The sequence below is a fragment of the Narcine bancroftii genome, chromosome 9 (genome assembly GCF_036971445.1).
Source record: "Narcine bancroftii isolate sNarBan1 chromosome 9, sNarBan1.hap1, whole genome shotgun sequence".
Lineage (NCBI taxonomy): Eukaryota > Metazoa > Chordata > Chondrichthyes > Torpediniformes > Narcinidae > Narcine > Narcine bancroftii.
The window spans coordinates 59,238,884-59,266,762 of record NC_091477.1 but is presented as its reverse complement, the minus strand read 5'-3'; the positions used below and the strand labels follow the sequence as shown (position 1 = coordinate 59,266,762).

At 39.9% G+C, this 27,879-nt stretch overlaps 1 protein-coding gene across 1 annotated transcript in view; it reads right to left on the bottom strand.

Moving 5' to 3' along the window:
- Positions 1-26,057, bottom strand: part of LOC138743686 (AT-rich interactive domain-containing protein 5B) — a 175,532-nt gene extending 149,475 nt beyond the window's left edge. Inside the window, exons 1-2 of the mRNA XM_069899278.1 lie at positions 25,798-26,057; positions 25,394-25,651 (exon numbers count right to left, since the gene is read on the bottom strand). Of these exons, the coding sequence (XP_069755379.1) occupies positions 25,394-25,651; positions 25,798-25,818 (279 nt within the window). The 5' untranslated portion in view covers positions 25,819-26,057. The remainder of the gene's footprint in view (positions 1-25,393; positions 25,652-25,797) is intronic.
- Positions 26,058-27,879: the final 1,822 nt, after the last annotated feature.

The window sequence follows — 27,879 nt, the reverse complement described above, 5'->3', positions numbered from 1 at the left end:
GAGGAAGAAAGGTTCTGGTGAAAGGCATGAGGGGGTAGGGGAAATAGGAAGGAATGGAGCCAAAGAGAAAATGTAAAGGGGCCTAACGGAAATTGGAGAAGTCGATATTAATGCTGGCTGATTGAAAACTGGAATTCTAGGTGCTGTTACTCCAATTGACATGTGGCCTCAACCTGGCAGTAAACAAGGCATGGACAGACATGTCAGTGTGGGAATGGGAAGTGGAATTGAAGTAGCTGGTGCTGTTTCCCAATGTACAGGAGGTCACATTGGAAGCACTGAATGCAGTAGACAACCTCTGAAATGTTGCTTCATTTGGAAGGACCTCGAATGTCGGTGAGGGGGCAAATGTAGCACTTTTTGCAGTCACAGGGCCATCACTCCTATTTACCATCACTCCTAAATCCCTTTGTTGCTCTGCACATCTCGTTGCATATGACCTATTTAGATTTGCCTTTCCAAAATGTAACACCTCACACTTATCTGTATTAAATTCCATCATCCATTTCTCAGCCCACACCTCCAGCCTTCCCAAATCATCTTTTAATCTACGGTAATCTTCCTCACTGTCCACAACACCACCAATCTTTGTATCATCCGCAAACTTGCTTATCCAATTCTCCACCCCTACTTCCAGATCGTTAATATATATAACAAACAATAGTGGACCCAGGACCGATCCCTGAGGAACTCCACTAGTCACCGGCCTCCAATTGGACAAACAATTTTCTACCACTACTCTCTGACACCTCCCATCCAACCATTGCTGAATCCATTTCACTACCTCCTTATTTATACCTAATGCCTCCACCTTTTTTCCTAACCTCCTGTGGGGAACTTTGTCAAAAGCTTTACTAAAGTCTCAATAGACAACATCCACAGCTTTCCCTTCATCAACCTTTTTTGTAACCCCCTCGAAGAACTCAATCAGGTTTGTCAAGCATGATCTACCCCTGACAAAACCATGCTGATTACTCCATATCAATCCCTGGAGCTCCAAATATTTGTAAATACCATCCCTCAGAACACTTTCCATCAACTTACCCACCACAGACGTCAGACTCACGGGCCTATAATTCCCAGGTTTACATTTGGACCCTTTCTTAAACACTGGAACCACATGCGCCACCCTCCAATCCTTTGCCACTACCCCCGTGACCAGTGACATCCTAAGTATCTCTGTTAATGGCCCTACTATCTGTCCACAAGCCTCCCTGAGTGTCCTTGGGAATATTTTGTCCGGTCCCGGAAATTTATCCACCTTTATCTTTTTCAACACAGCCATCTCCACCTCCTCGGTTATCTTTCATGACCTCCCCACTATTTTTCTTTACTTCAACTGGTTCAATATTTTTTTCCCTAGTGAATACTGAGGCAAAGAAATCATTCAAAATTTCCCCCATTTCCTCTGACTTCTCACTCAGTCTACCTTCGCTATCTACAAGGGGTCCAATTTTATCCCTCACTAATCTTTTACTTTTAATGTACCTATAGAAACCCTTTGGATTTATTTTTACTCTGTCTGCCAAAGCCTCTTTGTGCCTTTTTTTGGCCTTTCTAATTTCTTTCTTAAGATTCCTTCTATACTCCTTGTAGTCCTCCTTCAAACTCTCAGCTCCCTGCTCTTTATACCTCTTGTACACCTCCCTTTTTCTCCTAACCAAATTTCAAATATTTCTCAAAAACCAAGCCTCCCTATGACTTCCAGTCTTTCCTTTGATCCTCACTGGGAGATATCTACTCTGTACCCGCAAAATTTCTTTTTTGAATATCCTCCATTTTTCATTTATATCCTTACCTGAAAATATCCTGTCCCACTCAATACTCCCCAAATCCCTTCTTATTCCTTCGAAATTTGCTCTTCTCCAATCCAGAACCTCAACTTTAGGCCCCTCCTTGCTCTTCCCTAAAACTACCCGAAAACTAACAGAGTTATGATCACTAGACCCAATTGGATCTCCAACATTAATGTCCGATACCTGACCTAGCTCATTCCCTAACAGGAGATCCAGTATTACACTGTCCCGAGTCAGTTCTTCTACTAATTGATTTAGAAAACAATCTTGAATACACTCTTCTCCTGTTCAGTGCTGCCCACTGAGACATGGCAGAGTGGAAGGACACTGACTTTCGGTGCGGGATATCACAGGTGGTCTTGGAAGACAACTCAAGCTACTCTGAGCCAGAGGGCTAACTATACACTGCACTTTCTTAGCAATGGGAAGTAGCCGAAAGGAGATTCGCGGAATGGAAGTGGTGAGATGGTAAAAGGACAGATGGTTGATCTAAATCCCTGCCACTACCCCAGGACAGTGCCTCAACCCCTGATGGGGTCCAATTATTGGGCTATTTTGGCCACCTGCAAACAGCTTTTCATACTATTACCACAACTGTAATGACAAATCAAAGTTTAAATTTATTTGTCAATAGCATAGGAGAAGGATTCTTTTCTGAACAGATGAATAGGTTATCGCTACCATTACATGCAGCTATGTACAATCTGTGGTAACATGATACCACACCAATGGAAGGAAAGACAGCATGGGTGTGATTGGTCCTTCAATATGTTGGCTGTCTTTCCCAACTAGTGGTTGATGTAGATGAAGGAGAGAAAAGTTTTGTTATTTTCTAAGCTGCATTTACCACTATCTGATCTTGAGCAGAGCAGCTCCTGCCCCACACTGTGATGCACCCAGCAAGTACTGTTTCAATGGTGCTCCTGCAGAGGTTGTTGAGGGACCAAGTGGACCTGAAAAATCTCCTTCATCTTCTAAGAAAGTAGAGGCAAACTCTCTTGATTATTTCTTGATAATCGCATCGATATGTTTATCCCAGGCCATTGAATTTATTTATTCCCAAGAACTTGAAGCGATCTACACTTTCAACTTCAACACTATTAATGTATTGGTAAATTAGGTCAAAGTCTAAGATTACCTAGACAGTCTGAAGTAGAAATTTTGCTTACAAAAGGGGACATTAATAAATTTATTTCAAAAATTTATGAATTTCTTCACACGAAAATAACTAAATTGGATATTCACAAATCAAAATTAAAGTGGGAAAGTGATTTAGGTAGAACAATAGATCAAAATGATTGGAGAACATTATGCAAAGATAATATGATTAAAATCATTAATCTAAGGTATAGATTAATACAATACAATTTTTTGCATCAATTATATTTAACACCTCAAAAATTAAAAAGATTTAATTTAATTTCTTCAAAGTTATGTTTTAGACATCATAAAGAGATTGGTTCTTTTTTTCATTCAACCTAGCCATGTATTAAGGTTAAAACCATTTTGGATACAAATTAGATTATTTTTAGAGAAAGTGTTAAAAGTTAAACTTCCATTAGACCCAATGTTATTTTTATTAAAAATTATGAAAATGTTCAGTTAAAACTAAGGTCATCCATATATCAAATTGAATTTTTACAACTGGCTTTAGAGGTTTCAAGGAAATGTGTAGCTATTACATGGAAGTCTAATATAGATTTGGGGATGCAGAGATGGCATATTGAAATGAGATCTTGTATTACTCGAGAAAATAACAGTTTATGTGATAAATATCACTTCTTTTTTTAAAATACGGAGCCCATATCTACAGCAAGTAGGTTTGAAAATGTAATCTCACAATAGCTCATCCTGATAGTGGTTCTCAGTTTCACAGCAGTTTATCAGTATTTATATGTTCATTGATAATCTGTTCTTTCTTTCTTTGGGGTGTTTGAGAGGGAGGTGTGTGGTGGGTTGGGGGTGGTAGGGAAGGAGGTATGGGTTGATTATATAACACATGTATTGTTTTATTTATGTAATTCTTTATTAATTAAATATATTGTGTTTTTTTTTAAATTTTAAATAAAATATTCAAAAACACTATTAATGTGGACAAGGGAGTGGACTCTGCTCCCCCCCTCTCCTGAAATCACTGATCATCTCTTATTGATGTTTGACAGAGGTCATTATCTTGGCACCATGCCACTAGACTTTATCCCTTTCCTGTGTTTCAACTCATCGCTACTGGATACCCGGCCCATTACTGTGGTGCCATTGGCAAATTTGAAGATGGAGTCGGAACTGTACATGGTTATACAGTCATGGTGCAATGGGAGTATAGCAGTGGACTTTATACACAATGTTGTAGTAACAGGCTTCAGTTTGTGGAGATTAAAATACTGGCCATTGAATAATAGATCATAGTTTCATCCTGATGCTGAAGGGCACGCCGTCAATCCCAAGCTGGAAAGTGCTGCACAAAGTTGATGCTGCACTTCTCTCCACTCCTTGACAACACACAACCTTGTGTAATCTCGCCAATGCAACAGGTACTCAGTGGTTTATGCACATCAGCCATCAATAGTGAGGTTTCAATTGGGTGCCTGCAGCAGATTTTTTTTTAAAAGCAGTTGACAGATGAAAATGAGCAATATCTAGTACAGTCCAATAGAGGTTTGAATTTCACGGTGCATTCATGGACCTAATCTGTGTGTTTCTTTAGCATTAGACATAGGCCTGGCACTCCTGGCTTTGACTTGTATCACTGCTTGCTTCATGTTTCCTTGCCCCCGATGAATTTCTACCCAAAGTCTCTTCTGCAGAGTCAAAAAAACAAAATTACCAAACTATTTCCTCCCTAGCTGTGGGATCTATGAATATCTCCAGAACTTCCCTGCACGCTGGCTTTAAACAGTGTTAACCACTGACAATATGCTCACAGTGCACGCCTGCCAATCTAATACCAAACATCATTTGGATGGTTATCCAATTCAGCTTTTAAGTTCAAAACAAAATTGCTGGAAAAACTCAGCAGGTCCTGCAGCATCCATGCAAGATCCTTGCCTCATAAGTTTCCTGCCAGCTTCCAAGTAAAGCTAGCATGTATTATTAAAGGGGTACGTAAATTCTATCGTGCATGCTCTGATCTCCTCGTGCTTTGGCCTTTATCTGCTGCTGCAAGATCAGTGACTCACACTTCCCCTCAATTCCCTCTGCAACCCTTCTTCCCCAACCTCAATATCTCCTCCCACCTTACATCTATCCAAAATATCCTCCAACTCTGACCTCTTGATTATCCTCAAATCCAATTGCTCCTCCAGAGCCTCCATTCTTACCTGCTGAGCCATAATCTTTGAAATACCCTCATTAAACTTTCGTTCCTCCTTTAAACTATTTGAATATTTGAACAAGACTTTAAACATTGGCCCACACCTTTCAGTCACATTTTATTCCATTTTGTTCCCACAAATGCCTTTTTGACAAAGACACTACATAAATATGAATATTATAACAATATTATCAAGATACCAATAAAACATTTCATGCTGCTGTTTGTAACCTGTCTAAACAAATTCATGCTTGAATTCTCACTCGATCCATCTTGACATTTCAATCATAAATGGTTCCCAATTATTTCCCTGCTCTCACACCTGGTTCTTCCATCGCAATCACGTCTTTGTGCAGATTTATCTTGTTCTTTAGATCGTGCTCATTTCTTTGATCGCATCAGGTGATCCCTTTACTTGTGAAGCTTTGTTTAGGTTATCTGAACACAAAAGGATTATGAAACAAAAGGGTGCTTTTATATCAAAACTGAAAGGATGAAAGGCCAGCTGAATTTGCCTTTCCAAGCTGAACAATTCCCTCCTCCAATACAAAACCACTTTCAACATCTGACTATTATTTTGCATCAGTGCAAATTAACACAAAACGTGACTGGGAGTGGAACTATGAAAATGTCGCTCATCAAAACCTTGAATGTTTTGACCAGTTGACATGTGAACCTGATTCTATCATTCCTGTACTTAATTAAACTCTTATGAGCTTTATTAAATTTTAAAATAGTTTTCTTAGTAATAAGACCAATTCAAGATTCTTTTAGTTCCTGAATTAAAATTTCTTACACAAAATTTCCTTTATTCTACCGTAAAGCAGACAAAGATTTGCCATGGACAGAAATTGCTTGGTGCCCCTGTCAGTGAGAAAGGGAAGCAAAGGAAAATTCTTCCCATTCACTGAGTGTACATGGATTCACCACCATGCTCCCACCATCGGCAACCAGAGCTCTGGATCCAAATCTCTGAAGTGATAAATCTAAACATACAATTGCACCCAATTAACCTACAAACCCCGATACATTTCAAGTGGTGGGAGGAAACCAGAGTCTCCAGGGAAAGCCCAAGCAGACACTGGGAGAACATACAGACAGCACAGGATTCAAACCCATTGCTTATTGCTGGCGCTGTAACAGCGTTGCACTAACCAAACCACCTGAAAGGAAGTCCTCAGCACACTCTTGTATCCAATTTCCAATACCTAGTACCCCTGCAGCCATCACAAGCAAGTCTACAGCAGTCCCAAGCCTGGTATGAATTCCTTGACAGCAGTCTCCAACAGCCTACGGGCTGGATAGGTCCCTCGCCTCGAATCACCAACAGCTTGCCATCTGTGTTCTTCAACCTCAGGGCCCCTCACTGGTCCACCACCACAGTCACTGAACCATGGGTTGTCTCCTCTACTTATCTTTCTGTTTTCTGGTGCCCTGCGCCAGTCCTATGCTTTCCAGGAGTATGCAACCCCTCAAGGTTGCTGCTGAACACAGGGCCCACAAACTTGGGCCCAGACCTCTCAGTCACAAGATTTTAAAATAAGCCTTTGCCAGGCCTTTTAAAGCTTGTACAGACCCCGATGGACCCCACAGAGTAATGCTGTGTCTCGGCTCCCCACGGGTTTGCACTGGCAGCAGCACTGTCGTTACAGGTGCACTGGCTTTTTTTTTTAAAGCCAAGAAATTGGATTTCATTCATTTCTGGAGCCCAAGGATGGTCCCAATCCCAAATCTGGTTTCATGGTGACTCGCTCCATTCCAGAAAATGATGAAACTTCATCCACACATTCTGCACACCCAATTTGCAGTTGACATGGTGAGAAAATGGGGCAGCACTATTGAAGAGGTGTCACCATACTAGGCTCAGGCTATCACAGAGATGTAGTTAAATGGGGAAGGTTAAAGAAAAACATGAGGATGGGGATAAAGGTAAATAGTGACACATGGGTTGGTTTGGGGGCAGTGCCCCAAGCCCCAGCTAGGACTAGGGCACAGTTGCAGTGGCATCTTACAGAGTCTATCTGTACAGACTGCTGTCGGCAAAGATTTATTGAAATGACAATTACAGAAGATGACTTTCAATTATTACAAGTATTTTGGAAGAAATGTTTTAATTCATCTCACATCAAATTGTGTGCAGGTTATAAATCACAAAAGTTTGATCTATTTTCAGCGGTTAAGAAAATAACATACGCTGCACACATTTATTGCAAAATTGGGTTTATGAAAAACAAACAGGAAAGGACATCACTGACAGGAAATGCCTAGTCCAACTTCGCAACAAAATCCACTTCAACACGAGATGTGTGCAAACATTGCCAAATATGACTCAAACCAAGGATTATGCCTGATTTATGCATAAAACTGGGTAAAAGTGCAATTTCTCCAATCCAATACAGAGAGGAGAAAATGCAAGAGGTGAAACATGGAAGTCAGCAGACATCATGGTTGAAGTTAAAACACAACGCTGGAGAAACTCAGCTGGTCCTTTACGCAGCAAGGATAAAAATACATATACAAAATTTGAAACACAATGGCTACAAATTATTTCATAATTCTCCTCACATTAACCTTCCCCTTCCCAAGCTCTGCTTCCAAATCTCTTTATTACTTCTTCACATCTCCATCATTGTTCTTCTTCTCTATCTTCGATTCTTCCACCTTCCATCTGACCAGAATGTTCCAACTGCCCAGAAACTGACCCAAAGTCACAGATGTCTCATGAAAATCATATCGTTATCAGTCATATTCTGCCTTGGGATGCCCCAGCCGAAACCAGATACCTGCAGCTCAGCGTAAACAAATGGCATTCAAGACTCAGTCTCATGTAGATAATGAGCTTACCAATTCCACAAAGGGACAGCTTCCGCCTTGGAAGCTTCTGAGTGCTTAGACAAACAATCAAGGCACAAAAGCCATTTGATATGCTTGCCTTGATAGGCTGCAGTAATGAGTACAAGAGTTGGGGCATCATTTTGGAATGATATTGGTTAGACTGCATTTGAAGTATTGCTTGACATTCTGGTTATCACAAAGCAGGAAGGATGTGACAGCAATAGACAAAGTGCAGAAGAGATTCTCTGGGATGTTGCCTGGAATGGGTGGCTGCAGTTACAACAGGATATTGATTAAGCTACTTATATTCTCAATGGAATGTTATCAAATTATGAAGGACATTGAGTGCCCTCCATAATGTTTGGGAGAAAGACATTTTTTCCATTATTTTCCCCTATGCTCCACAGTTTTAAATTTGTAATCAAATAATTCATATGTATTAAAAGACCACATCCAGATTTTATTCAAGGTTTAATTGTTTTAACTTAGACATACATACAGGCCTGGGCACATCTGGCTGCCCAGGTATTCCTGTACTTTTCTCATTGATGATGTAACTGAATGGAAAGAGTCCAACTTCTTCTGAAATGGGATCTTCGAGATTGGAATCTCTTGGATGAAAATAATTTTTTTTCTTACTCTATTTTTTTTGTTATTATGATTTTTTGATGTTATTGATTGATTAGCTGGGGAGGGAGAGATTTGCTCTAAATTCTCTACTAGTCATAAGCCACTGGTGAGTGACCCACACCCAATTTTTGCTTAGGGGATTACTACCTTTTGATAGTTTTTTTTGGGGGGGGGATTTTCTTTTTTTTCTTTATTTTTTTTATTTTCATTTTAGTTAATTTTTAATTTGTAATTTTTTTTCTCCTATTGGATGGCCTATATACATTGATTTGAGTTTTCATATAAAGATATTTTTGGTATTTAGTAACAATAGTAGATATGTCAAAGTTGAAGTTTGCTACTTTTAATGTTCGAGGATTAAACAGTCCGATTAAGCATAAGCGAGTTTTGGCATATATTAAGAAAATGAAAACTGATGTTGCTTTTTTTACAAGAAACACATTTGAATGTGAAGGAAAGTATGAAATTAAAGAGGGACTGGGTTGGGCATGTATATTCTTCCTAATTTAATTCTATGGCTAAACGTGTAGAAATTTTGATACGTAAAAATTTATCTTTTGAATTACAATCAATGGAGGAAAAGGAAGGATGTATTCTTAAATTGAATTGTAAGATTTTTAGTGAATTTTGGACTTTACTTAATATTTATGCCCCAAATGCAGATGATGAAATATTTATTTCAGATGCATTTTTATGTTTGGGTCAGGCTAATGATAATATTTTAGTTGGTGGTGATTTTAATTGTGTTTTGGAACCTTTATTAGATAAATCTCCGAAGAAAGTTAAGAAATCCAAGATGGCAGTTCAGGTTCAAGCGTTGATGAAAGATCTTAATTTAGTAGATATTTGGAGATGTCTTAATCCGACCAAGAAAGATTTCTCTTTTTATTCATCTAGACATGAATCGTTTTCAAGGATTGACTTCTTTTTAGTATCGGCACATTTACAAAGGAAAATACAACAAGCGGAATATAAAAGTATGGTGATTTCAGATCACTTTGTTATATTTTACATATATTGTTTGGCTGTTGTTAAAAATAAGGAATTTATTGATTTTTTGAAAAAACAAATTAATTTATTTTTAAAAGAAAATTCTAATTCTGTTCAAAGTACATTTGTATTATGGGATGCTATGAAAGCCTATTTGAGAGGACAAATAATTAGTTATACTTCTAAAATAAAAAAAAGAATCGATTAACTCAGAGTCTTGAATTAGAGAAACAGATCGATGAGTTACAAAAGGAATTTCAGAAAGATGCTACAGAAGATCAGAAAATAGAATTATCTAGGTTGAAATTGGATATAATACTTTTCAATCTTATCAATTTGAATGTGTGATTAATAGGACTAAATAAAGGTATTATGAATGGGGAGAGAAAGCACATAAGGTACTAGCGTGGCAATTAAAGAAAGAACAGATTTCGAGGACTATTAATGCTGTTAGACGGAATTCCCTTATTACATAAACCTCAAGAGATTAATGATGAATTTTAATCATTTTATAAAAAGTTATATACAAGAAAAAAAGAAACTGGATCGATTGATCTTTTTTTAAAATCACAGTTGAATTTACTGATATTAGAGGATGCAGATATACAGGAGTAAGAAGAACCATTTACTGATTCAGAAATTAAAATGGCTATGCTGGAAATACCGAATGGTAAATCGTCTGGTGTTGATGGATTTTCAGTTGTATCTTATAAAATTTTTTATGATGATTTATCTACAGTATTTGGGGATGTATTACGTCAAGTTGGAGAACATTATGAATTATTTGAGTCTTGTTCTAGTGCTTTAATTACAGTAATTTCAAAAAAGAGAGATCCTTTAAAGGTATCTTCATATAGACCAATTTCATTGTTAAATGTAGATTATAAAATAATAGCTAAAATATTAGCGAATAGATTGGCTAAATTTTTAGCTAAATTGATTCATATGGATCAAACAGGTTTTATAAAGAAGATATGCTTTAGATAACATTTTGCACGTGATTAGTTTGATTAATAGATTTCGACAATCTTCAGATCATCCGATGGTGAAATCTCTAGATGCAGAAAAGGCATTTGGTAGAGTTGAATGGAACTTTTTGTTTAAAGTTTTGGAGAAATTCAAGTTTGGTCCTTTTTTTAATTGGTTGGATTAGGGCTCTATATAGTAAACCGGTAGCTAGAGTATTGACGAATGGTTTGATTTCGGAACCCTTTAAGTTATCTCGATCAACTCGTCAAGGTTGTCCTTTATCACCGGCTTTGTTAGCACAATTGATAAGACAAAATACACAGATATAAGGTATGAAAGTTTTAGATGAGGAGTATAAAATTAATTTATTTGCCGATGATGTATTGGTGTATTTAATAAACCCAGCTCAGTCACTTTTGCACTTGAAGGAGTGTTTAATACAATATGGATGTCTTTCTGGATATAAAGTTAATTGGGAAAAAAGTGAAATATTACCGGTAAGTGAAGGAGATTATTCAGTTTATAAGAATATTATTAATTTGAAATGGACTGATCGAATTAAATATTTGGGTATAATTTTGAATGTTAATTATCAATCTTAATATAAATTATGTTCCGTTTATGAAAAAAATTAAAACTGATTTGATCAAATGGAAAGATTTACCTATTAATTTCTTCTTCTTCTTTGGCTTGGCTTCGCGGACGAAGATTTATGGAGGGGGTAAAAAAATTTAATGGGTAGGATAAATACAATTAAGATGAATATCTTTCCGCGTATACAATATTTGTTTCAATCTATTCCGTATTTACTTGATAATTTTTTTTTGAGATTTGAATAAAATGGTTAGGGAGTTTTTATGGAGAGGTTAATTTTTGAGAGTGGCTTTGAATAAATTAACTTGGAAATATGAGTTAGGGGGATTACATTTACCACATTTTCAAAATTATTATGAAGATGACAAATATTTCTGAATTTGAAATACATCAGTTTTTGTTTAGAGGGAATATAAATTTGTTACAACAATATAATGTGCCTATATTAAAACATTTAATTAAGTTATGGATAAAGAAAAATAAAATGACAGGCTCTAGGGGTAAATTATTGGCTTTGACTCCATTGTATAATAATCAACTTATTCCTTTTTCAATACATAATCGAAGTTTATTGCATTGGAGATTTAAAGGTATGAAAAATTTGGGAGATTGTTTTAAGGAGGGTAAATTTTTATCTTTTAATCAGATGAGGGAAGGTTTTGGTATTGATAAGAATTCTTTGTTTCTATATTATCAAATTTGATCTTTGGTAAGATGTATGTTTGGTAGAGATATGATTTTACCTGAAATAACTAAATTTGAGATTTTTCTTATGAAGGTACCAGAGAAGAGTTATATTTCATCTATGTATCAAATATTACAGGATGGTATTGATAAAAAGGGTTGGGATAGATCTAAAAGTAAATGGGAAGCGGATACTGGTTTTATTTTTTCCAAAGATGATTGGTTAAATATTTGTTATGTTAGTGTAACGAGATTGATTAACTATAATTTTTTACATCAATTATATTTAACACCTGAAAAATTTAAAAAGTATGGTTTTCATGAATCAGACTTGTGTTTTAGATGTGGTGATACGGTTGGAACTTTTTTTCATGTGGTTTGGTCATGAACACATATACAATATTTTTGGAAGAAAATTCAATCATTTTTAGAATATCTGTATAAGATTAAAATAGTTTTAGATCCAACAGTATTTTTATTGGGTAGTTTGCAACCTTTGAAAGGCTTGGGATTAGATAAAGTTTCAGCTTTATATTTAGCTTTATCCATACCGAAAAAATGTATTGCTAGTGCATGGAAAGATACAAATATGATTGATATTAATAGATGGCATAATGAGATGAAATATTGTTTAATAATGGAAAAAATTACGTATGTTTTGTGTGATAATTCTTTTTTTATTAATGTGGTCGTTATATTCAGAATATTTACATTTCAATTTACATTGATTAGATCTTATTGTATATATTTAATTTTTCTTTAATATTTTTTCTTTCTTTATGGCTCTCCTTAGGAGATTTGGCTGAAGGGGGGGGGAATTCTTTTCTTTTCTCTTTTTTTATATATATATATAAAAAATAACATTCATGTTTATGGTTAATTGTTGTATATGCCATATTATTTGTTTTTTGAACGAATAAATAGTTTATTTTTTAAAAATTGATGATGTAACTGCTGATGGCAGTCGCAAAATGATTTGAGTTGTATAGAAATATCTGATCTGCTCAAGTTCGAGCAAATGCCTCAAAACTCATTGGATGGCGCTTCATCAATGATCCCAAACATAGAGCAAAAGCAACAAAGGAGTTTTTAAAAGCTAAAATCTGGCAGATCCTTCAATAGCCAAGTCAGTAACCCATGTAAATAACAGGTTATTTATTTGTTTCCATTTTGGTTGGACCATGTAGAAATTACATCTTTATCTACATAGTTCCCCCATTTCAGGGCACCATAATGTTTGGGACATTTGGCATTACACATGTTTGTAAGAACTCAGATATGTTTAATTGCTTCATTGGTACAGGGATAAGAGATCTAGGTTTGTTTCTAAGCTTTTGATTACCTTTGGAGTCTATAGCTGCCATTTTTCAGCATGAGAACCAGAGTTTTGCCAGTGAAAATCAAAGACACCATTATGAGGCTGAAAAACAAGAATAAAACATCGCCCAAACCTTCGAATGATCAAAATCAAAAGTTTGGAACATAAGAAGAAAGAGTGCACTGGTGAGCTCAATAATGACAAAGGGGCTGGTCTTCCAAGGAAGACTCCACTGCTGATGACAGAAGAATTCTCATCATAATGAAGAAAAATCCCCATATGCCTGTCCGACGGATCAGAAACACTCTTCAGGAGGCAGGTGTGGATGTGTCAATGACGATTGTCTGCAGAAAACTTCATGGACAGAAGTAAGAAGTATTTAAAAGAGCCTGGACAGATGAGACCAAGATTAACCTGTATCAGGGTGAGGGTGAGAGCTAAGTGTGGAGATGTAAAGGAACTGCCCAAGATTCAAAGCATACCACCTCATCTGTGAAACATGGTGTTATGGCCTGGCTGCCACAGGTACTGGTGCACTCACTTCATTGATGATGTAACTGCTGATGTCAGTCGCAAAATGAATTTTGAGATGTATCTACTCAAATTTGAGCAAATATCTCCAAACTCATTAGACAGTGTTTAGTCCTACAGCAAAATAATGATCCCAAATATTACTGTGAAAGTAACAGAGGAGTTTTTCAAAGCTGGAAAATTATTGAATGGCCAAGTCAACCACCTGATCCAAATACAAATCAGCATATGGATGGCATGGAAACAGGCCATCTCAGCACTTCAAGTCCACGCCGGTTCACTCAAACAAATCTGCTAGATCCCCCCACCTATTCTTTGCCTATAACCCTCCAACCCCCTCCTATCCATGTATATATTCAGCCTCCTCTTTAATGAAAGAATTGACTCTGCCTCAACTATTTCCTCTGGAAGATTATTCCATTCAGCCACCACTCTCGGAGTCAAGAAGCATCCTCTAATGTTTCACCTAAAATTTTGCCCCCTTACCCCCAACTTGTGTCCTCTTGTTTCAACCTTCCCTGCTCTCAGGGGGAAGAGTCTACTTGCATCTAGCCTATATATTACCTTCATAATTTTAAACACCTCAATCAAATCCCCTCTCAACCGTCTATATTCCAATGAATAAAGTCCTAACCTCTTCAATCTTTCTCTGAAGGCAACTTCCTGGTAAATCTTCTCTGCATCCTCTCCACCTTATCTATATCCTTCCTATAATTTGGAGACCAGAACTGAACACAATACTCCAAACCTGGCCTCACCAATGCCTTAAACAGTGGCACCATCACTTCCCAGCTCCTATACTCTATGCTATGATTTATAAAGGCTAACATACCAAATGCCTTCTTAACCACTCTATCAACATGGGAATCCACCTTCAAGGAACTCTGCACCATAACTCAAAGATCTCTTTGTTCTTGTGGATTCCCCAATGTCCTCCCCTTCACGACATATGTCCTATTTTGATTATTTTTTTCCGAAATGAAGCACCTCACACTTCTCTACATTAACTTCCATCTGCCATCTTTCAGCCCAATTTTCCAGACAAACCAAATTCCTCTGTAATCCCTGAAAATCTTACTCACTATCCACCACTCCCCCCATTTTCAAATCATCTGCGTATTTACTTACCCAGTTAACCACCCCATCATCAATATAAATTATGAACAACAGGGGACCAACACCAATCCTTGAGGCATGCCGCTCGTCACAGGCTTCCACCTGACAGACAATTGTCCACCATGACCCTCTGCTGTCTCTCCTCCAGCCACCTCTGAACACATCTTACTATTTCTCTATTAATCCCTAGTGAGTGAACCTTCCTTACTAACCTTTCATGTGGAACCTTATCAAAAGCTTTGTTAAAATCCAGATAGACTACATCAACTGCCCTACCTTTATCCACCTTTCTTGTCACTTCTTCAAAAAACTCAACAAGGTTCATCAAACATGACTTCCCCTTCACAAACCCATGCTAGATGCTCCTGATCAATCCCTGCCTATCCAGATATTTATACATACCATCTCTAAGAATACCATCCATAACTTTCCCCTACCACCGAAGTCGAGCTGACAGGCCTATAATTATTTGGCTGACACCTCGTGCATTTTTAAATAACGGAACTACATTAGCAATCCCGCGGCACCACACCCTCCTCCAGTGGTCATTGAAAAATCATTGACAGTGCCTCCGCTATTTGCTCCCTGACCTCCGTTAATGTCCTGGGGAAAATCCCATCAGGACCAGGAGACTTATCCACTTTTACTGACCCTAGAACCTCCAAAACCCTCTCTTTACTAATCCCTATCTTTTCCATAACTAAGTCATTGTAATGGAGGATTTAGACCAACTTATGCAAGAAGGGATGCAGTTGCATCAGAAGACAAAATCTAATTTACACCAAGCAGCCTAGGATGCATATGAATTAGTAGACACATTTAAATTCCACCATGAGGCCCAGAGATGCAGTTGTCTTTTGCTGATCGCAGACTGTCAGGAGACCTTGAAGATAATTACATCATTTATTCAAAGAGATAAGCTATGAGTAAACAATTTTTTGGGTAATATAAGCCATGGTCCCACTGCTGAAGTGGAGACTATCCAAGAGGTGGCAACATCTCTCAGTAAGAAGAAGAACTTCTAGAGTCCAGCCAATGTCCCGGTCAGGGGAGGTGGAGAAGCTGCTACCGGCGCCCCGACAACCTACTACAAGCGTGCAGTCGTTGCCTCACCTCGGCAGTTGGGACCAGTCCAGGCATTGATAAGTATAATTGAGAAGGGCTTGCATATTGTAGCTTGAAATCAGCTTTTGAATTTGTAATAAACATTTGTATAAACTGAACTGCTCTCGGTGTGTGTCTATTTTCTTTCGGTAGCTCAAACACTGTGACCAATCTAAAACGAACAAAGTGAGAGGTACAAGTTTACCCAGAACAGCCATTTGCTTCACTTATCTCATATAGTCCAATGTCCTTTTCCTTCGTGAACAAAGATGAGAAAAAAAAATCATTTAATATCTCTCCCCATCTGATATGGTTCCTCGCACAGTTCACCGCTCTCATTTTCCAGCGATCCTATTCTATCCTTAACCTTCCTTTTACTATTCACATATCTGTAAAAACCTTTGGATTCACTTTTACCTTATCAGCTATTGACACCTCATACCTTCTTTTTGCCTTTCTAATTTCCTTCTTAAGGTTTTTTCTGCAATCTACGTAATAATCATACATCTAATCCAGTTTTTGCTTCTTAAATTTAGTATATGCCCCCCTCTTATCCCAAACCAACTTCCTAATTTTTCCAGAAATCCACAGTTCCCTTGAACTTTTGGCCTTGCCTTTTGATCTGACTGGCACGTAAAGATCCTGTACTCTCTTCTTTAAATACCCTCCAAATCTCCTCTACATCCTTTCCAGAAAAAAATATCAGCCCATATAATTTTCTGCAAATCCCTTCTCATTTCTTCAAATCTAGCCTTCCCCCACTCGAAGACTTTCAACCTCGGACCTTTCCATATTTAAGTTGAAGCTAATGGAACCATGATCACTGGATCCAAAATTCTCACCAATGCACACTTCCGTCACCTGCCCTATTCCGTTCCCTAACAATAGATCTAACACTACCTCCCCTCTAGTAGGCACTTCAACATACTGCTGCAAAAAGCAATCCTGAACACATTGTACAAAGTCTAAGCCATCCTGGCCTCTCACTGATTTTATTTCCCAATCAATGTTAGGAAAATTGAAATCCCCAACTATCACAACCCTATTTCAGCTATTTCCATTCACATTTGCTCTTCTAGTTCCCTATCCTCTTTTGGCAGCCTATAATATACCTCTATATTTGTAGCCTCACCTTTCTTATTTTTTAGTTCAACCCACAGAGCCTCCCGTGATGAGTCCTCCAGTCTATCTTGCCTCAGCACCGCTGTAATATCTTCCCTGACAAGCACCGCCACACCTCCCCCTCATACCCCACCAAATCTGCCATGTCTAAAGCAGCAAAATCCCGGAGTATTTAACTGCCAGTCACAAACTTCCTTCAACTCACTAATCATAACGCCATGTGTCAATCCACACCATTAATTCATCCACTTTATTTACCACTCTCCTTGCATTGAAATAAATGCATCTCAGAGATCTTCCACATTTGACTTTCTGCCTCTCACCTTCTCTACAATTGTTGCTATGGCCATTATTTATTACCTGCTGCTGGTTCCTTGTGTGAAAAAACCGTTCTTCTTTGGCTAAAGACTCTGTTCTTGCTCTCCTCCCTGACATGAACCCTTGTTACCAACCTTACTAGTTTCTTCTTTGGCTTGGCTTCGCGGACGAAGATTTATGGAGGGGGTAAAAAGTCCACGTCAGCTGCAGGCTCGTTTGTGGCTGACCAGTCCGATGCGGGACAGGCAGACACGATTGCAGCGGTTGCAAGGGAAAATTGGTTGGTTGGGGTTGGGTGTTGGGTTTTTCCTCCTTTGCCTTTTGTCAGTGAGGTGGGCTCTGCGGTCTTCTTCAAAGGAGGCTGCTGCCCGCCAAACTGTGAGGCGCCAAGATGCACGGTTTGAGGCGTTATCAGCCCACTGGCGGTGGTCAATGTGGCAGGCACCAAGAGATTTCTTTAGGCAGTCCTTGTACCTTTTCTTTGGTGCACCTCTGTCACGGTGGCCAGTGGATAGCTCGCCATATAATACGATCTTGGGAAGGCGATGGTCCTCCATTCTGGAGACGTGACCCATCCAGCGCAGCTGGATCTTCAGCAGCGTGGACTCGATGCTGTCGACCTCTGCCATCTCGAGTACCTCGACGTTAGGGGTGTGAGCGCTCCAATGGATGTTGAGGATGGAGCGGAGACAACGCTGGTGGAAGCGTTCTAGGAGCCGTAGGTGGTGCCGGTAGAGGACCCATGATTCGGAGCCGAACAGGAGTGTGGGTATGACAACGGCTCTGTATACGCTTATCTTTGTGAGGTTTTTCAGTTGGTTGTTTTTCCAGACTCTTTTGTGTAGTCTTCCAAAGGCGCTATTTGCCTTGGCGAGTCTGTTGTCTATCTCATTGTCGATCCTTGCATCTGATGAAATGGTGCAGCCGAGATAGGTAAACTGGTTGACCGTTTTGAGTTTTGTGTGCCCGATGGAGATGTGGGGGGGCTGGTAGTCATGGTGGGGAGCTGGCTGATGGAGGACCTCAGTTTTCTTCAGGCTGACTTCCAGGCCAAACATTTTGGCAGTTTCCGCAAAGCAGGACGTCAAGCGCTGAAGAGCTGGCTCTGAATGGGCAACTAAAGCGGCATCATCTGCAAAGAGTAGTTCACGGACAAGTTTCTCTTGTGTCTTGGTGTGAGCTTGCAGGCGCCTCAGATTGAAGAGACTGCCATCCGTGCGGTAACGGATGTAAACAGCGTCTTCATTGTTGGGGTCTTTCATGGCTTGGTTCAGCATCATGCTGAAGAAGATTGAAAAGAGGGTTGGTGCGAGAACACAGCCTTGCTTCACGCCATTGTTAATGGAGAAGGGTTCAGAGAGCTCATTGCTGTATCTGACCCGACCTTGTTGGTTTTCGTGCAGTTGGATAATCATGTTGAGGAACTTTGGGGGACATCCGATGCGCTCTAGTATTTGCCAAAGCCCTGGTAAACACCCCTGCCAGGAGACTGGTACCTCTGGGATTTACATGTATAAGTCCCATCTCCCCATATCCTCTATCCGTTAAAGAGAAAACACAAGGGGACCAGCCCCCAAAACAATCAGGAGCTGAAGATGGCTGCAGTAGAGGCCTGGCAGAGCGTCACCAGAGAATAGACACAGCACCTGGGGATGTTTCGGAATCACAGACTTCAAGCAATCATTGCATGCAAGGGATATGCAACAAAATACTAAACATGAGTATCTCATATACACACCATTGCTATGTCCCAAATATTACGGAGCCATGAAATGAGGAGACTATGTATAAAAAGTGCTGTAATTGCTACGTGGTCAAACCAAAATGCACACAAATACATTTGAATAAAATCTGCAATGTTCATTTTAATCACATGAATTGTTTGATTATAAATTTAAACTCCAGAGCACAGGGCCAAATAAAGGGGAAAAAACTGTATTTGTCCCAAACATTATAGAGGGCACTGTAGATAGGATAGATAACCAAAATCTTTTGTCAAGACAGGAGAGTCTGGAACGAGATACATAGGTCTGGGAGTAAAACAGGAAAGTCTGCAGCCACTGTGATTGAAGTAAAAACTCTGCCAGAGAAACTCCACTGGTTTCTGCTGAGTTCCTCCAAGATTCTGTTTCTACAGCATAGGTCTGGGTGAGAGTGAGAGCCTGAGGGCCACGTTTATCCAGAATAGTGAATATGCGAAATAAGCTTCCAGAGGAGGTTGCAGAGGTAAAGACAACAAAGTTGAAAAGGTGTTTGGACAGGGACTCGAATATGAAAGATGCAGAGAGATAGGGACATGATGCAGGCAAATGGAACAGGCATAGATAAGATGAAGCTACCTTTTTCAGTCCTGAATGCTTCTGATTCTTTGATTCATTCTCTAAATCACCACCATCCAAAGAGGGCTACACCCTGTCCTGTAATAATTTATTTAAATGAACATTTTTATTTCCTCCAAAATTAATGGAAGGGAAGTTATCATTCATTTTGCTTCAAATGCATGACTGTTTGGAAAATTGTGGTTGTATATTTTCAACCATAATTAAAACTATTTTTCCATTAAAATAACATCTAAATGAACAGCAGACATATCCTTTGCAGATAAATGTAGTTAGTAAATAAAGGACTATTTCAAGGCAAGTTAAATTTTAAAAAGTTATATGGCAGAACTATTTGGGGACACATCTTGTACATCAGACATTTAACTTCAAGAAAAATATGTCATTGTTAAACAGAATGAACAGTTGCAAATTTCCAGGCGTCAGATATCAACCCTGGAACCACTGATACTCGGAAGGTTGTAACTAGACCTCTGATGACAATGAAGGAGAGGAAGAGTGTCTGAAAGAGATGGGTCTAGATCACTGAAGCCATGACTACCAGTAGACTGAAACCTGTAGAATGGAGCTGCACATTGGTTTGAAAAAGGATGAAAAAGGCCTATCAAAAGTCAAATAAGCAAAATTGGCCCACGAGGCCAGCAATGGGGCAAGAAGACAGGAGAAAAGGGAGAAACAGTGTAGAACCATAAATCAGAAGGTGGCAAAAGCATCATCCATTGAGAGAAAAATTGAAAGAGCAGTGAGCGTTATAAATGGATTAACAATTTTAAAAATTAGTGAAATAAAACCTCAAAACAATAGACCATCATTATGACAGTAATTATATAATCCTGGCTGTAACATTAATTTTGTTGAATTAAGGTCAGGATATAACACTTACATAGAAGGTAAAGGGAAAATAGTTAATTTTAGTTATGAAATACAAAATTATGGTACTTGAATGTCAGTGGATTAGAAATAGAAGGCATTGCAAATTGGTAGTACTTCATTAACCAGAGAAAAGATGCACTAAATAGCAGAAACTTCTTTAGATTAGTTGACTACACAATAGATTTGATCTTGATGAAGGAAGCAAGAAAAGTAATTGTAGTGGAGAGGTGAATATAGTTTGACTGTTTAAATATTAAACACAAAGCTGAGATCCAGGTTAAAAACCATCAGGTTGGGAAGCAGACAAAAGAGGTAACTCAAATTAATTGTAGAAAAGAACAAACATTGGATGGGCTGTGGTAGATATAAATAAAAGTGAATACATTACATTTATCAGGGTTTAAATCAGAGGCGTAAATGAAAAGGACTAGAATTGTGGTTGAATAAAGGGAGGTGGTTACTACAAAAGAAAACAATAACAGAAGTGAAAGTTAAAGAACCTAAGCTAAATTAGAGAGCACAGCACCATTTAAGAAAGATTAATGGGCTGCATAATGCCTACTAGTAATGACATGAATAAAAGAACACACATTCAAAACCTGCTTCAGGCTTTACAAAGGAAAGTAGCACAGGGTTATTGAAGAGGCAAAAACTAAACTTCCCAACATTTTTGGAAATAGTACTCCACTGGCATCCCTGCTTGTTTATGCTTGACTGCTTTGGAATGTTTTTTCTATGTAAATTCAAGCTTTGCTCTTGGAAGATTTACTCAAAAAATACTGTATAGAATAAGGCAGAAAATTACATGCAAGTGAGTTGTACCTTAGATGAGAGTCATAAATGGATGAAGTTTATAAAAAAAATTCTTGGAATGATGGTCTAATCCTAGGCAATTAGCATCAGCCTCTAACAGGCATCCAATTTATTTGAACATAGAACAATCATACGGTATATTGATGAAAAGAATTATTTAGCAACCCAACCAATGGGCTGCCAGATGTTGTTAGATCAGGTTATGAAAAGTAGCTGAACTGGTAGTAAAACTGTAGCTGCAGGAATGGAAATTTGTCAAGGAACAGAAATAATTGAAGTAAACAGCTGTATTTTAAAAATAGTGGAATTTGACAATTGTACTTTTGAGATTTGTTCTGGGGTCGTCTTGATCTTTCATTTATAGAGCAATTTGCAGATAAACAGAAGGGAAAATGCTGAAATTTGCTGATAGTATCAAATTACAGGGAAGAATAGAGCAGGACCAATAGTTGGCAGTTGTAGCTCAATGCAGAAATATGCACCACAGTTATTCACCTTGAGAGAGCAAACAATGAAAGGAAGTCAAATTTAAATCATGAGAACAAAGCTGCCTGAAGCTAGCAGCGTCTCCAGCATAACTGCAAGTCTGGGTTGAACAGGCATGTAAAATGTGGGAATCTGGAATTATTTATATTAACTAACAATACAAAAACACAGACGCAGTGTGATTCAGACACTGTGTGATTAGTTGGAATACCATGTGCCATTTTTGAACCCTAATTTTTAAACAGCATATTACAGGAATAGCATTTGAACCATTAAAAGATTACAAGGAATCAACTAAAAATGTTTGAAAATGGAGTTAAACCATGGAACAAGTAAACTTAATGGAGGGGTTGGAAAATCTAATAAATACCTCAATTTTAATATCCCTAAACAGGCTGTATGGTCAATAACTGTTTTCACTGAAATTGGTAAATTAATAACAGGAGATCAGACACTTTATTGTCCTTAGAAGGTTGGAAAGGTTTGAATAATTTTAGATCACACAAAAGATTGAGAGCATGATAATTACTGAGGCAAAGACTATTTACATAATTTAGTGAAGATTTATTAAAGATCACCACAGCTTTTCAACATAATAACCCCTCCAGTGGTAGGCACTTAACATTGTGTTCTTTTTTATTAATCTCAGGTGATCATAAAACTGTTACACCTGGCATGTACATAATAGCTGTGCCTGCACTCTGCCACTTGTCCAATGGCGAGGGCAGGATTCAGAGATCACAAATATCACCATGTTATCTGGGGTCAGAGTCCAAATGCCAGTGCTCAAATTTCTCATGCCTTCTATAGCCACAACCACACTGAAGAGGCAAGTGATAGAGAGTCAAAAGTCTTTTTCCTATCTCACACACCAGTAAAATCAAAGTGTGCCAATTATTCTACAAGAACACATAAAAATAGGTGCAGGAGTAGGACATCAAGCCCTCAAGTCTGGCCCTCTCCCCCATTCAGTGATTGTGGTTGATATTCCCTGGGCCTCAACTTTTCTGTACCAGTCCTATGTAGCCCTCAATTCCTTCAAAATGTATAAATATTGCCAGTGAACTGGCCACAACCCCCCAGGACTGAAAATTCTAGAGATTCACCACCCTTCATGGAGACATTCTCCAGCACCTGTTTCTTACATGTCTCTATTAGATCGCCCTCAATCTCCTCTCGACACCTTTGCCCAAGTACCATCTTAAATAAGGACAATTTTACAGAATATCAGAAAAGAAATTTAAAACAATTTTTGCATAGTCTCAATTACATCCAAATAATCCCAGTATGATTTCCAAGCATGGCCCTTTCAACAGAGATCCTCAAATCTCGGCAGGAAGACTAGAATAAGACAAAAATTACTGTGTTGGATCAATGTTCTTCCAAAACAACCAGGCAAGCATACAGTAATCCATCTGACTAGGGAAGCAAGAAAACTATTTGAACAGGAGGAACACCAAACATTTTTGGCTATCCCTAAATTAATAGTCAATCAAGGTAGAAAAAGTAAACTGCTTTGTTCTATGGATGCTGTTTATTGAGCAACTCAAGAAAAAGAACTTCAAAGAAAACCACCCTTTGAGTACATCTCAGAAAGTCAGAGGTGCAACTTTCAAATTTAACTTTAGTGTTAACCACAATATACTTTTAATCAAAGATATCAACAATCAATGGAAGCACGACTACTCCCATTGGTTCATCTATGTTTATTTCCCAAAGCCAGTACAACAGAAGAGTTTTCCATCAACAACAATAGAAAATGATACAAGTGCAGAGAGTATGAATTGTAAGCACATAACATCAGCAACTAAACCCACAGTCAATGCTGGTGAATGCACTGGAGGGGCAAAAATAAAAATCAGGAACCTGCAAAACCACAACCAGACCACACGAGCTAGGGTATCTGGGCAAACCTGATGCTAATTGCCCAGGATCAGGTCATCATTCCAAGAATTTCTTTTTACTTTGTGACTCTCAGTGGAGAGAGCCGTAGCGAGGAAGAAGAAGCCAAGAATTGATTTAAACATTATGGTCAGACCTTGGCATATTTGGTGTCCACAGGTTGACCTCGAGAAGAACGATACTTGCGCAGAAAATGAAGCTTGGTTCACACTGCAGGGGAGGATAGATGCATTATAGAGCATGAGAAGGTGAATGACAGGTCAGGCCAGGCCAGGTCAGGTCAACATAAGAGACTGCATGCAGATGCTGGAATCTGGAGCAATAAAAACAATCTGCTGAAGGAACTTGATGAGCAAGAACACTTTAGGTCGGAACTCTTCAAGATGAAAGGTTCCAACCCAAAGTGTTGACAATTGGAATACCTCAAGTCTGGAGATGAAACAGCACAATTGTCAGTTTCAACAAATGGCTTGTGGTGGGACAATTGTGCTTGGAGTGTGCCAATTTAATAGGAAATTTACCGCAAATACAAAACTAAATTCGGAATAGCAATCTATATTTGGGTCAAATGACTTCTGATGTCACATTTAAAGACAGTAACAATGCAGGTTTCCTTCAGAGAACCTCCCCTCACTGCAAGTTCACAAAGAAACCTTGAAAAGCACAGGATTCCTGGAATATGGAGATCCTTTAGTCTGAAACAAACTCAGGCCATGGCCATTGCTTTGGTTTTTAACCATCGCTGGTAAAAAATAAATCTATCCCAATAATTATCAACTCCAGTGATACAACTAGACTGAGAGAGAGAATTAACTGATCTAAAAAGATCATGATGTTAATTGATCGGATGACAAAAACCTTTGAGCCCATATTTTTAAAATGCAGCTAAAATTTAAAAAAAGCAGCTCCTTAATTTATCAGGGAAAATGATTTGTCGGGAAAACGCTTGATTTGGAGCCGGGTGGATTTATTCCGAATCCCAAATGACTGGGCACATGAAAGGGGCAAATAAAGTGGATTCTCTTGGCGCGAGTTATTTCCATTCCATTGGAAACGGGCCGGGCTGGGAGGGGAGCACCTCGCCCTGTTCGGCGCTCCGCCAGCCGGCCGCAGAAGTTCAGCAACCGCCGAGCCGCTGCTGCTCATTCTCTCGAGAGGCAGCCAGACGATCGAGCGGCCGTTTCTTACTCATCAGCATCTCCTAATTTAGTCCAGATTGAGGAAACGGAGCGGCACCCACGCCCTTTGCCACAGAGATCAAACTGCAACCAGATCTTAGTCGCTGGTGTTATTTTAAAATCACTGGTTCGAACTGTTGAATAACATTATTATGCGAACTGTTGAAGAGTCCAAAAAGTTTGCAAATTCCTGGAAACTGCTCTCATTTCTCCACCCGACAAAGGAAACATTTCACATGGAAAAGTTGAAGTGTTTGAGTCCTTATTTAAAGAGCAGTTCAGAGTCATATCTGCCCTGATGTTCTATTGTTCAAAATCAATGCTGTTCCCTAAATCTCAGCGGATTTTCACCAGCCCGCGTCCACGTTTGGGCCAGAACAGCCCCAAGGTCTCCCCAGCTCCATTGTAACCATGCGATTACCCAACCTTGGAAGCTGCAGGAATGTGTGTAACATCAACCCCATTCCATCTCCCGCCCGCCTCACCTGGCCGTGGTGCAGGTCGCGCCCTTGCGGGGTGTTCTCCGGGCTGAAGTACAACCTGGTGCTGGCCAGCAGTTGCTGGCGGCTGCGGTCCTCCCACAGCAGCTGCAGCTCAGCGATGCACTCGGGCTCGTGGGGCTGGCACCGGACCAGGAGGAACTGGCCGAGCTTGGCCGTCAGTGTCTTGGGCGGCTCCGCCGGCAGGCTGAAGCCCCTGTAGAAGGTGTACGGTCCGTGCGAGCCGCAGGGAGATCCCATCCACTAGACAGGAGGGGGGACGAGAGGAACAGAACAAAAGCCATTAAGCCACGAACTTGCTGAAACCAAACATCTCGAGTCCAACTTCAGCGCCAGCTCCCCGCGAACACGCAGTGCGGGCCGCCTCCCCTCCCTCTAGCCCGGGTTACCTCGAGTTTCAGCGGCTCCATGTCTCCAGCCGCCGCCAGGTCCGGGCAGCTGCGTGGCCGCCGATGCGGTCCACGGGGGAAGTGGAAGCGCAGCAGCGAGCGGGAGGCGGGGGCGGGAACACGGGGCCAACGCGGAATCGGTCGTCCCGGGCACACGCAGAGAACCCCTCTCTGATGGGCATCGCGCCCCGGTCCCCGGGCATTTACACGCGGGAGAGGGTCCTGACACAACTCGCTTCCCCTCTTAAAATGCGAGCTGCGTTGCGGCGGATCGACTTTTGTTCCGTGGTTCTAAACTTTTATTTTTGTTTGAAAGAAGGCGTGACGTCACGGGGGTTGTGAGATGAGAGGGAGTTTGCAGCAGGTCAACTGGGGGGTGAATGGGATGGGAGGAAAACGGGGGGAAGTTAGGGACGAGGGTACTGCCACAGAGGAAGGCGGGCACGATCCGTCCTGGGACCTCCACGAACACATGGTGGGAGGCTGGTGGACGGGGGGACCCTCGGAGAGAAGCGGTCTTGCCAGTGAGATGCCAGTGAGTGGAGTTTGGAGGGGAAGGGAGGGGAGAGGAGGGGAGGACAAGTGTGGCACAAGTGGGACGCGGGATCCATGTGCCTGAATCTGACGTTCCCAACCCATGTGGAATGTACCTTCTCCACCTGGACCGACCTCAGGGCTCAGATACCCCAGAGCTAATGGGGTATCGATTAGCAGTTTCCAAGAAAACTTTCAGTACAGATAGGAATAGACTCTGGTTCTGTACCATGTAATGGGGACGATATGGCATTAGGAACCCTCTGCAAAAAGGCTGCAGTGAGAAGTTGAGATTGTGACACAGTCTGATTAGAAATCTGGAATAAAAATTACTGCACAATTCAAGAGTCGAGAGGTAATGGTGACACGCCAACTACCTGGCGCTCAACGTTAGCAAAACCAAGAAGATATTTCTGGTCTTCAGGAGGAAGTGAGGAGAACACCAGTCCTCATCGAGAGCTCAGGAGTGGAGAGGGTCAAGAACTTCAAATTTCTGGTTGTCAACATCTTGAAGAATCAGCCCTGGAGCCTCCACATTGATGCAATCACAAAGAAAGCTCATCAACAGCTATACCTTGTGAGGTGTCTGAGAAAATTCGGTAGATCACTGAAGATTCTCAAAAACTTCTGCAGGTGGAGAGCATTCTGGCTGGTTGCTCAGAACTCTCAAGACAAGAATAAACTCCAGAGGGTTGTTAACTCAGCCTGCAACATTGCGGGCACCAGACTTCACTCCATCAAGGACATCAGCATGAGGAGGTGTCATAAAAAGCAGCCTCTGTCCTCAAAGACCACACTACCCAGGTTATACCCTCTTCACACTGCTACCTTTGGGGAAAAGGTACAGGAGCCTAAAGATGAGCACTCAGCAGTACAAAGACAGCTTTTTCCCTACTCCTGAATTCCTGAATAATCAATGAACCAAAGACACTACCTTACTTTTTGGGCACTATTATTTTTACCTTTTTAATAGTAATGTTGTAAGATGGTTATAATATGAATGTTTGCCCTGTGATGCTGCTGCAAATCACTGAATTTCATGATTTGTTTATGACAATAAATCCTGATTCTCTTGCAACTCTGTAAAACTTGGAATATTATGTTCAGTTCTGGTCGCCTCATTACAGGAAGGATGTGGAAACTTTAGAGCAGTGGTTCTCAACCTTTTTCTTTCCACTCACATACCACTTTAAGTATTCCCTATGCCATCAGTGCTCTGTGATTAGTAAGGGATTGCTTAAGGTGGTATGTGGGTGAAAAGAAAAAGTTTGAAAACTCCTGTTTTAATCGTCCCTCATTGACTCGTTATGTGCTCTGTTTCGTAACCACAAAGGAAATGGGCCAATGACTATTTTTCTCAAGCAAAATATTTCAGTCACAATCAGGTCTAGAGCAGTGGTTCCCTTCCTAATCACAGAGCACTGATGCCATAGGAATTACTTAAAGTGGTATGTGAGTGGAAAGAAAAAGGTTGAGAACCATTGCTTTAGAGCAGGAGTGTCAAACTCAAATTCACGGAGGGCCAAAATTAAAAACTTGGACTAAGTC